The sequence below is a fragment of the Falco biarmicus genome, chromosome 2, assembly GCF_023638135.1.
Source record: "Falco biarmicus isolate bFalBia1 chromosome 2, bFalBia1.pri, whole genome shotgun sequence".
Classification (NCBI taxonomy): Eukaryota; Metazoa; Chordata; class Aves; order Falconiformes; family Falconidae; genus Falco; species Falco biarmicus.
Genome location: NC_079289.1, coordinates 93742691 through 93755039, shown reverse-complemented (window position 1 = coordinate 93755039; position 12349 = coordinate 93742691). Strand labels below are relative to the sequence as shown.

Genomic DNA, 12349 nt, shown 5'->3' with positions numbered 1-12349 from the left:
CAGCTGTTCTTGGCTGTCTAATCGAAAAAAGATAATTTCACTGACCTTAAGGTCGAAAGGAAGCAATACATAACCATAGCGACTTCCTGACTGTTTGACCCTAGCTTGTTTTGGTTGTAGCACGTCTGCCAAGTTCTGATTCTCACATGGAAATGTGGAGAACTCCTGTTCAGTTTGTGAATTGGCTTTGGTGGTAAATAGCCTCAGTTTGTTTTTAGTTTGCTTGGCTGACTTAAGCTTTCTACTTAAGTTGTGTGGCTTGGGTGTTTTTGTTTTTGTTTTTTTTTCTTAAATCGTAATGATTTGGTTTATGGTATTTTCTCTTTAGTGTAATCAAGCTGCTACTCAGTCTTTTCAATGAACCAAGATGGACATTATGTTCATCATGTATCCATTAATCTTGAGGCATGTTTAAGGCCTTGCTTTTAATGTACTCTTAAAACTTCAGACTATATGTCATTGTTGGTACTGTTTTTCTGTAAAAAGTAATTATTTTACTTTCTTCTTTTGTTCACATTAGTACTTCGTATTTTTCCCACAGCAAGTACACCATGGTTTGCCACTTCAATGTTATGTTCTTTTCCAAAATGTGTTTTTCAGAAGTATTCCCTTATTGTCACAGAATTGTTGGTGTTTCTTATTTTAAGTAAATTTTACTTGACTGTATCTAAACATAAATTTTCAAATATTTTTTTTATAAGACCAGCTTCAAAACTAATAGATTTCAAGTGATCTGTGAGATATAGTTACTTACTGCACTACCAGTCTTTATATGCAGACTCTTATCATCACTAAGAATTAAGCTGATTTATTTTATATATATATATGCCTCCTCTTATCCCATAGAAGGGCCTGTCTCTTTGCAGAGTAGAGAGCGCCATGGGTTATAGATTTTGTTAGTAAGTGCCTGTCCTGTAGATGCCTCCACCTTTAATGTGTGCTATAGTAATATCTTCTCTGGTAATTTTAATTAGTTTTATGTAGAATAAAGCCCAGCAGATCACTAGTGCAGTGTATTTACACACTAATCTTTTACTATAACTGTAATTATAAAAAAAAGAAATTGCTGTGTGGTTTCTTTTATAAAACCTATTTTCCATAAAATCTTGTATTCCTTTCGTTGCCATACTTTAAATTTACATAAACTGAGTTCTCTTCATGTTTTATCTCTGTATTTTAAGTGGAATAAAACCAAGGCTAAGCATACTGTTCAGCTAGTTGATCCTGAGTCATGTTACTGATTCAGTCTTCTGTATTCCCACCACCCTGTTAGACACTTAATTCCAGATTTCTTTCATTATTTTTATTAACATGTCCAGGCCTGCTGACATCTGTTTTCTTAATGTAATAGAGGAAAACCCTCAACCTCAGATACCTGCAGTTTTGGATGCACAAATTCAATCAGCACTATTTCGTTTATGTTCTCCAGTACTTCAGAGTTCCATCTAAAAGCAGTGAAGATGTTCAGCAACTCTGCAGTACAATAAAGCGTGGAATTACTGTGATTTTGTTCAGTGTTGCACTGATTGTGTCAGGGTGTCTGTTTTAATTAAAAGTTTTGCAGTGGAAGAATAACACCAGTGCTTTATAATGTTCAAGTATTTGAAGTACTATACCTTAACATGTCTGAAGGTTTCAAAAATAACCAGCTTGGGCACTAGGAAAATAAATGGGGAAAAAATGAAAGCAAAAGTTTTGTTTCATGCTTGTTTAATAAATTATCTAACTTCTATAACAGATCATTTTATTCAGTGGACTTAAAGCAGCTTCAGGGAATAAATACTTACTAAGCTTAGTCTGTAATATAACTTGTTAAAATAAGTCTCCTCATTCTTTGAAGTACCTGCATGATTCTGTAACATGTGTAACCCAGGTTTCTAGTTAATCATTATAACTATCATTTTTACTCAGATGAATTCTATAGAACAAATTTCCAAATCAGAGGAAACTGACAAAACAGAGATCAAACCAAAAAATGCAAAGAAAGCATTAACTACTTTTAAAGGACCTTTATTACATATCAGGTAATAATAATCTTTAATTATTTTTACAATGTGACTTGAACACTTGAGTACTCAACTAGTTGGTTTCCAAAATAAACTATTTTTTTCTATCGGAGGAAAATCAGAGACTATTAGAGGAAAACAAGTTATAATCCTTTTAAGAATTATTTTTACAATGCTCAAATACTTTTTCCGGTTTTAGTGAATCTTGGCATGTTTTTGTACAGATTAGTATGCTTTTTGTGCTGATTAGTATGTGTACATTTCCTAATTTCATTTATTTTGAGAAACTCAGTTATTTGATTTAGTTAAACCTGTGCTTATCTGTAATGAGAGCAGTGGTTTGACGCTGATTGCATTGGCTTAACCATGTGTTTACTAAGATAGCTTTCACTGCTAAATCTTGCTTAAATTCTTTTAACTTTATATGGTGTAAGTGTCTACAGTAGTAGTTTGCACCAATTAAATTTAATAGGTCCAACTTACTTTGTGTGGCAAGTGCTCTGTATAAATTGCATATCTTTTCAGAAGATTCTTGTTATCCAGGATGCTTGCATCTTGCAGTTAACCTGCTTTTTATCATTAAACTAGGAAAAAAATAATAATCTGTTGGCTGATACCACTCTTTCCTCTCACTGCCTTTGAGGTCAAGATGGTTGTTTAGAAATTGATTTAGATGTTAACTTCTATTTTCACTTCCAGTTTGCTATTAGATGAATGAAGAAAATATCTAATATATAGGTAATTCCTTAGCTAATTTTGTAAGTGCTGTACTGAATTAGTTTTGGAATGAATTTGAATAATGACATGCTCATTAGTATAAAAATACTTTGTATGTGTCAAACTTTCCTGGCTTTGAATTGAAAATTATCTTTATAGTCTTTTGTGCTAAAACCTCCTCTGTATATACTTAGTTTCTTGTATGGCAGGACAAAGGCATAGACAGCAGACTTGTGATTTTTTGTTTTTAAAGAATGTTTAAAATTTTCTGTCCCTATGACAAAAGCAGCTGTGTTCTTCCATCCACTTAAGAGAACCACCTCCTCCCCTCGCCCCCCCCCCAAAAAAAAAAGCCAAAAAACCCAACAATGAATGACAGAAACCCCAAACCAATAAAAAAAAACAACCCACCCCAACCCCCCAACAAACTATCTTTTTTTTCTCTTAAATATTTCAAGTTCTTCCATTGGAACAGAAGTGTTGGACTTCATGTAAATTGCATGAAAGAGGAAACTCAGAGGTGCTAATACTTGTGGTCTTGCTGTCATGGAAAATAAAATACTGGTATCTCCATTGTCCTTGCTGTTTGTTTCTTTGTTTTTAAGTAAACTCTTGAGAGTATGCACAGTTGTTGCTCTTCAGTACTCTAGCTTCTACAGAGTTGGAACCAATTTTTATTTCCTTGCAGCCTTTTTGGGAGGCTGAATTGGAATTTATTGAACTGAGAATATATAGTGCCATTTATAACTAGTTACAGACACTTACTTATCTCAGACTTCACGCTCTGCCAATGTAATTAGCTTCTCTCCTTGCTGATACCAGCATTGCCCTGTGCAGGCAGCAGCCTGGAGCCTGGCCAGGAAGCTGAGGCACAGCAGCTCTGGGACCATGAAATCTCCTTTCTGTGTCTCTAACTGCTGCTGCAGAAGGCTTGATGAGGACTCCTTAGAACCTCATGCAGGGACATTCCTTACCTATCATCACTCCTTGGTACTTGTTGACTTTGGTGTATGACCAAAGCTGGCTACTTGTGCTCTTGTTTCATCTATTTGTAGTCATACTCACTAGTTGTCTGTCTTGTTCAGACGACTATTGTATTCACGTTGGATACCTTACTATGAAAGATGGGTCATTATTGACTTTACTCCTCAATGAGCAGTTTACTTGCACTGTCTGGTGGAAGACTAGCTCATGTAGTGTATTCTGAGACAATTTCTAGTACGAGCCGAAATGGTTACCCCACACATCAAAGTAGTGTTGAGTTACCCCCACATACAAGAAAGTAGTGTTTCTGTAAAAACTAAAAAGCTTGGGTGTTCATGTAAAATAAGACATCCCCACTCCAAACAACTATGCACCACTCAAGCTGATTGATTTCACAGATAACAGGCATATAGCTATGGCCCTGCAAGACCACTTCCCCCTTTCTCTCCCCTCCCCCCCGCTTTTTTTTTTTTATTTTTTGGTCAGTAGCCACAGTTGGTGGTAGAACAAGAAAGATCAGGCTCTGGCAGAAGGTTCCTTTCTGTGAGCTCTTTTTGTGGCTTGTTCTGATGCTAGTTACTGCTTGTCTGTCTCATTTATGGTTCATCTTGTAATTGCTGTAACACAGCTGCAGTATACAGTCTTAAGATAACGAAAATACTTTGTAGCTACAGTCCTTCCTTTCCCTACTGTTGTTGGTTACTTAAGTCGAGAAATTGGGAATGAAAAAAAAAAACTGAGAAGAGGAGGTTACACTTACCCTATTAAACTGTTTTAAACCCGTCAGTTTCTTGCTTTCTGCCTCACTCAGCACACTTCCTTTTTCTCCACTGAAAAGAAATAAATTTTTGCATGTGGACTGTCTAATGCATTGTAAAACATAAGCACACACTCGGTCACTGTTGTACTTAGCTTCTGGCATTGATGTTCAGGCTTTCCTGAGAGCACCAGGGATTTTTCTTCTCAGCTAATACACTGGTTTGTTTTAAGTAAGAGAAGAAAGAATTGGTGCTGTAAAAGGAGGTCTTTTGAGGAGGTCAAACAAACATGAAATTGGCATTTTTAAAAAGGGGAGAAAGGAGGAAAAGGTAACACATTTTTTTGAAAAAGGCTTTCTTTCAAAAGAATATGCAGTTCTGTAATGCTGCATAGTATGGCAGTTCTTTGCATACTCCTAATGGGATATATTGAAAGAAAGACATTTTTCACTTTTTACTTTTGTTTCATCTCAACTTGTATACAAGCATGCCCTACTTCTTGCCTAGAAGTGTTCATTTGATTGCTTATTCCAAAATGCGTTGTGTTTTTTGTTATGGTTTACAAGATTTCATGCATGACTCTCCTAATTGCACAAGAATATTAAAAACAAGCAATAGCTATTTACACATGTCACCATAAATATGTGAAGACTGACTCATAACCCCAAGTGAATTTAGCTGTAGCGGTTGAAATGATCGCCACTTGCAGATATCTGCCTGCTCCTCTTACGTGTGCCCTATAACCATTACAAGGTTAGATAGCTGGAAGTTATTGTCTGACACTTTACACTCTTTAGTGTTAGCATAAATTAAAATTAACACTGCTTCCCTTTAACGTACTGCTCCAAGATGTAGCGGCTGAAATGACTGTATATATCTGTTGGCTACTCCTGCTTTGCCAGATGGTCATGCTCTTCCAGATGGAAGAAGTCAAGGGCAGTGATCAGCTGAGGCAGCTAGGTCTGCTTGTGGTCATGAGTCAACCCTGAGCTTCACTACAAAATTTCTGCATTTTGTTTTCACATATTTTTCTGATGAAAAACTGTTTATAGTGACTGTAGCTGCAGGGTTGAAAGTATTTTATTTTCCTGTAGGTATGGTCAGGGTTTTTTTCTGCAATATGTTGTAAAGATAATTTGAAGAAACTAATTCTTCTTAAATTCCTTATTAGCCCAGCAGAAGAGCTGTATTTTGGATCCAAAGAAACCGGAGAGAAAAAATGTTTGATAGTTCTCACAAATGTCACTAAAAATATAGTGGCTTTTAAGGTAAGTATTTTATGTGTGGCCTTGTTTATTAAATGTGTAACTTGTTTTTGATAGGGAGGAAGAATACTATTATAATACTGTAAACCCACTTTTCAGTCTAAAGTTTTTATTCTGTTGTGTTTTTTGAATAAGTTCAAAGAAGTCTTCTGGCTGAATTTATGCCTATTATGTACCACCCAAAGGGGATAATCAATAACACAAATCTTTGGAGCATTTACTGAAAAAGAGATATGGTCATGGTTAGTTCTTTAGTTAAGAATCTAATGCTTCCCAAGAAAGAAAGGCTTCAGTGTTAAAAAGTCATCTTTTTAGAATTTTTCTCCTTTTTAAATGTTTGCTAGGAACAAGTGAGTAGTGCTCCAAAATGACACAGTTCTAGCTGCAAATGTCAGCATCAAAGGAATGAATGCATCTGCGTTTGCTTCAGAAATACTGAGCTGACTGGCATCTTGATTTGGTTTTCCACCACATCTCTTCTGCTCTCTGCACACAGAAATAACAAGTTTCCGTACTTTCATTTTCCATATTCCATACTAAAAATTTTAGCATACAGTCCACTTGATGTTCTTGTCTCTTCCTAAATAAGTACATAAGAGAGAAAACCAGGATATGATAGAATTAGAAAGGATAGAAACGGTGAGAGGAAAAAGTGAAATGCTAGTGTTTGATTATTCCTACAAAATGAAGTATTTTAAAGAAGTTTTGTATTACCATGTCTTAATATTTAAACTTTTGGAGATTTTAATTATTACAGAGCAAAGGAGGTTCTGAAACAAGCATAGCTGGTGCATGCATTTACTATATGCTTGCTTGGTATTTCTTGTTTATAGGTAAGAACAACTGCTCCTGAGAAATACAGAGTTAAACCCAGTAACAGCAGCTGTGAACCTGGCACATCACTGGATATAATAGTTTCTCTTCATGGTGGTAAGCAAAGTCTTAACAACAGAATTTGTAAGAAGTTGGACAAGTTTTATTAACAGGCTGATGTTCGAGATACTAACCTTTGTATGTGCTTGCTGGGGTGTAAGAGTGACTGACACCCATGTCTACTTGATTGTTGTATGAGAATGTTACTATTTGTAATAAATCATAGATGTCAGACAGCATTTGAGTAGCTGCCCATACTGATTTACTACTTCACTTAGGCATAAGCAGCTGTTGTCTTCAGCCTGTTCTGTTTCTTGTCTTAAAATATTAAAGAAAAAAAAAAAGTTGCAGTGGCAGCTGTCTGATTTGCGCTCTTACAGTAGGAGTTTGTGTGTGGTAAATCACATTCCTAAATCGTTGCAAGGATAGGTGAATTTGCTGGAGAATGCATTCTTTACAGAATTCTGGGTTATCCTTGAATTGTTCAGATGAAACTAGTTAAAGTTAAAATGTTTAACTGTTAAAATGTTTAATTGTTAAAATGAAACTGTAGAATTTTGGGAAAACTGTAATTAAAGTTACTGAGCTTAAGAGAATGATTTCATTGTTTTTATTTCTAGTAAGTCAGTGTCTGATGTCCTGCAATAAACAAGCTCTCGTTTTAAAACATTTCTGTTCAAAAATGCTTCCATATGCTTTGTAGTATTGTCTTTTTATGTAAGCACACTTTTGGTTTTTTGTTTCCTTGAGGGCAGGTTTTGCAGCTTCTCTGCAAGATCGTTTCCTTATAATGGCAGCAGAAATGGACTTGTCTTCTGGAGCAGGTGTACCAGAACTTACTCAGTTTTGGAAAGAAGTCCCTAGGACCAAAGTGATGGAACATAGGTGAGCATATGGTTTTCTTTGACAGCGGGGGTTTCTAGCCATTACCATTTAGCTGATTTATAGCACTTGCATATCATAATCAGTGAAGGATTCTCCAAACCCAGTTGTGTGCTTACTGACTGAAGTATCTTGCTGAGGCTTCTGCTGTTTTAACTGGTTAAAGGTGTTTTCAATGCATAAAATGTCATGGTATTCTGTACGTGATCATTTTATTGTTGTTGTTGTTGTTCTTGTGCTAATGAAGAGTTAAGTTGAAAAAAATATGAATGGATGTGACAATACATGTGGGCAGTGGATTTTTTTTTTTTTTTAAATAAGAATGCACCACTTGAGTTTTCTAGAAAGAATCAAGCAAGGAAATAAGACACGTCAAATGCAAAACTTTTCTAGACAATATAAAAAATTATTCCCTTTCTGCTAAGGAAGATCATAATTTTGTAGAAAACTTCTGTAAAACCTGTGACGTGCTCATATGTGTGTTTTCCATATTTAATCATGGAAATGTATCAGGAGGAAAATAAGTTTTTCCATACACTCTTTTAAATGTACCTGTTACTCCTCTCTTCCATCCATTCACATCTAGCTGTATCGCTGTACATTTCTAGGAGAAGTTCACTGTAGTTCTCTTCCATCTAGAAGTCTTGAGGCCATGGTATTGAGATGCTCTTTCACCTTTAAAAAAAAATAATTTGGCTGTATTTTTACTTTAGGTTCTTCCTGGGGTTTTGGCTTGTGTTTTTCTTTAACATGGAAAAAGTATTTTTGAGACTTGATGCCTAGGTCTTGCTTTAATGCTTTGAATGCTTACCCCTTACCTCCCTATTAAAAAACAATCTCCATCATGTGAGTGAGCTTAAGCTTCCTCGCACAAATATTGCAATTTTTATTTTAGACAAACCCTGAAACAGTAAGAAGACCTTATTACATTAAATTTATTACCTGCAAAGTGTGCCATGTATGTACATTACTGATGAATAAAAACCTGACCTTTATTTTTTATATACCTATATATTAAAAGTAGTGCAGAATATAATTATTCTTTTTAATATTATATGTGCAAGTACTTCATCTGATGAGTCTACTTAGATTTTATTGCATGTATTTATCCTTTTTTTTGTGTTGTCTTGCCAGAGAAGTTTTAGCATTTCTCTTTCCTTAAAACAGAAAAATGCCGCAGTCTCAATTTTAACAGTTTTTTTAGCAAATAAGTTCATTCCCACACTAATGGACTTGTGTGTTATCAGAGGAGCCTATGCTGTATTTTATAAATTCCATGGGATTCCACTACCTTCAGTTGTGACTTGAAATTCTGTTCCTGCATTTTCATCTGTGGAAGACATGGACTCTATGAAAAATGTTGTTGCTAAAGTTTAAAATGGGAAGAAAACCTTTAGATTTTGTTTGCTGTTCAATAAATTGCTGCACCTCTGGTAGTAAGTGTTTGAATAATCCAGTGCATCCTGTGCTGTGAATTTAAAATGGTGAAGGTTTATTTTAACTGAGCATGCAGATAATTTTGATCTTGCTTTCTATATCAAAAGCTGTCAAAGCGTAATTGGTAGACTGAGGAAGCCTTTTCAGACTATCATTGCAATAGCCATTTAGAAAATTAATCAACCAGAACAGATGATAAAGCACATATAATAACTGTTAGGTGGACTGATTACTACTAATTATACAATGTGACATTAAATTTATGATTTTTGGTGTGTATTTTTTCCCCTTTTCACAGGCTCAGGTGTCATGTTGTAGAAAGTAGTAAGCCTTCTTCTCTGACATTGAAAGAAAACGCATTTAATATTCCAGCAAAAACCAATGAAGATTTACATATACAGGTAATAGTGTATTTCTTTATGCTGAATATTGAACAAAATTGTGAAATATGATAGACATAAATCAAGTCTATACTAAACCTCTTTGGTACTTCATAAATTATACTATTTGAAAAGCTCAGCAATTCAAAATGACTACATCAGTGGTAGCGATTTAATCGTTTTGTTGAATGGTAATGTTTTAATAAAAAAACTACTTCCAATGCAGTTTGCTCGTTCTTCTTGTGTATATTACCTATCTGAGGTATCAGTGAACCTCAGCGGTATCTTTTGCTTCCTAGTGTAAAGATGTCACCTGCTTGATACAGGCAATAGAAGCTATCCATAACTTAAAATTTTAAGCTCCTTTAGTGGAACAGATTCCTAAAGTATTTCGTGGGAAAAAAAAAGGAGAAGTGGGTTTTTTTTAGTTTTTCTTTCTTTTTTCCTGTGCTTATAGTTATTGGCTAAATAGCTCTAAATTTACAAGTATTCATATGCAGTAATTCTAATTTAATGAAACTATTTCTGTTTTTAGCTAACTCGTTTACTACAAATTAATAAAAGACTTCAAGAGCAGATTGATCGCTGCCTCTGGTTCCAGCAGTTGACAGTTGTTTTATCATTACTATCAGTTACCGTTTTTGCCTTCTGCTTCTACCTGACATGTATCCAGAGAAGCTAAAAAGAGTTGCTGTTCACTGGATGTGCTGCCGATCATGGTTGGTTGGAATGGAAGAGATTGCAGTGCTGCGCTCGGATTCTGAAACTGCCAAAATGTTGTTTGTGATCCCTCAACAATGAATGATGATATAATTTGCTGAAAAAAAAAAAAAAAAAAGAAGAAATTTATGACCAGCAAAGGAAATTACTGAAAGTTGACACTTAAAACAGTTCATGAAGATGATGTTAGAGCTAGGACCTATTTTTACTGTACAACTCAATAAATAATACTGAACTGGAAGAAGGGAACCACATACAACATAATTTAAAACTGTTTAGTTGGTTTCTTTTCCTCTGTTCAGCTGCTTTACAGTGTTTCATTTCTTTTCAGCATATTCATTCTTACATTCTGAATTTACTCTCATAAAAGGTGCAAGCAGTCAACTTAATGTATTCTAAAAGTTATCCTGTTCATTCAAGAAAATGTACAGAAATTACACAGTACAGGCAGATTTTTTTACATAATCTCTGTACATGCACGTATAAAGGAAGATACTGCCTGTTAGTAATTATTTTGGTAATTCAGGCTCATTGCTTTCATTGGTTAAATTCCTTATTTTCATGCTTTTTCTGAATGCAAAGTTATTGTACGTATTTCCTACTAATTAAGATGCTAATGCTTGTTTGATTCCAAAAATACTGGATGAGACGCTAATCTTTTCATGTTTGGGTTTTTTTTTCCCCCTGAAAGCAACTCTTAGTCAATTGTGGCAGTAGTGTAAGAGTTGAACATTTGATGACCTATTATTGGTTCATGAAAAGGCTAATAAATAGTCAGTGAGATGTGCAATATATTTAAATTACAGCTGAATTTATGAAAATTTATGAAAAAAACAAGTCAAGTCAGGAAGATTAAATATTGTTGAAGGCAACATAAAAGTGTTATATCTCCCATTTGTCAAAAATTGTTGTGGAAATGGTGTATGAAGCTAGTGAGCTAACGAGGATTCTTTGTACTCATTGCTGTAAATATGTATATTAAAATGATAAACACTTAAAAGGAGACTGATGATATCTTTCATACATTTAAAATTTTCATTCAACGAGGTGTAAAAAATTAAAATAATTTATTTACTAGAATTAATTTTTGCTACAAATTGGCTTTGTAACAGATCATTTAGTTTTGTCTGCTGACTTCAGTATATGAAAAGAGATTATTGAGGAAAAATAAAGGTCATAAACTGCTTCTGTCTTTTTGCTTACAGTATCTCTCCAGTGTGTTGCAGATGTAGTATCATTTCTAGGAAACAGAAAAGGGCAGTTTTAAAAAATGCATTAATAAGCAGATTAACTAATAAAGCAGCACTACAATTACTAAAAAAATTACCATGTAAAAGGCAAGTCTACAGAACTGTTTGGTGCAGTCGTCTGTCCTTTCTTAATTTATACAATGTTTTACCACATCTACATTTTCTTGATTTTTCACTAAACTAATTTCTGTTCAGTTTGCTTTTCAGTATTTTGTTTTCTTAATTTCTTAATTAAGAAATACCAAGTTTTATTAATGAGAACTTACATTGTTCACTGCTTACTATGAAGCTGTTATTTGCGTTATTTTCATGTGCTTGCAACTCAGATGCTTTGCTTCCAACAAAATGGGTTGTTGTTTTACTGGGAAAGGTAACGAAGTAATTTGTAACTTTAACATAATATTAACCATGCTTTTAAAATGCCAATTGTTTAATTTGAGTGGATTGAATAGCACTTTACTGTAAAATTGCAAAAAATATATTCTTAGAGTATTTGCCAATATGAATATTTTAATGTTTTGGTGCTTTCATATGTTTTCAGTATTTTATTACTATGTTGGTATTTTCTTTGTATGATGAATCAGATGAACATCTTTTCTATTTTAATATGTTTTAGAAAAATACAGTAACAAAATAAATATGAGGAAATATGTAGTCTTGAATGTTTAATTTTTTAAAAATTGCTGCATCTCCTGAGGTTTTGGTTTTCCTGCAGATACTTATTATGAAGGAGGGGTAAATATAGTAATGACCCATAGTCTGTTGTATAATAGAAGTTGTGGTGTTACTTGTCGGACAAATGTAAAATAGAAGATTGTGAATTCTTAGACAGAGTGCCTAACATAGCACATGATACTGGCATGTAAACGCTACCGTATCAGGAATAATACAAATCCACACAATGCAAGTATATGTATATGTAAAACTAAGTATTATTTACACATCATTAAATATCACAGAGTAAATGGAAAAAAAAATATATATATAAGAAAAAAAAAAGAATGGCAAAGTAACAGTATTTTTTTCTTAAATAGAAATTGATGGTAGTCTGCTTTGTGTTTTTCTTCTGTGAGAGCT

General features: G+C 34.1%; 1 protein-coding gene across 2 annotated transcripts in view; it reads left to right on the top strand.

Moving 5' to 3' along the window:
• MOSPD2 (motile sperm domain containing 2) overlaps positions 1–11926 on the top strand; it is a 37343-nt gene extending 25417 nt beyond the window's left edge. For both annotated transcript variants that reach the window (XM_056327564.1, XM_056327565.1), the window contains exons 10-15: positions 1912–2024; positions 5637–5733; positions 6564–6660; positions 7359–7488; positions 9221–9323; positions 9838–11926. In XM_056327564.1, coding sequence (XP_056183539.1) covers positions 1912–2024; positions 5637–5733; positions 6564–6660; positions 7359–7488; positions 9221–9323; positions 9838–9984 — 687 coding nt within the window. In that variant the 3' untranslated portion in view covers positions 9985–11926. The remainder of the gene's footprint in view (positions 1–1911; positions 2025–5636; positions 5734–6563; positions 6661–7358; positions 7489–9220; positions 9324–9837) is intronic.
• Positions 11927–12349: the final 423 nt, after the last annotated feature.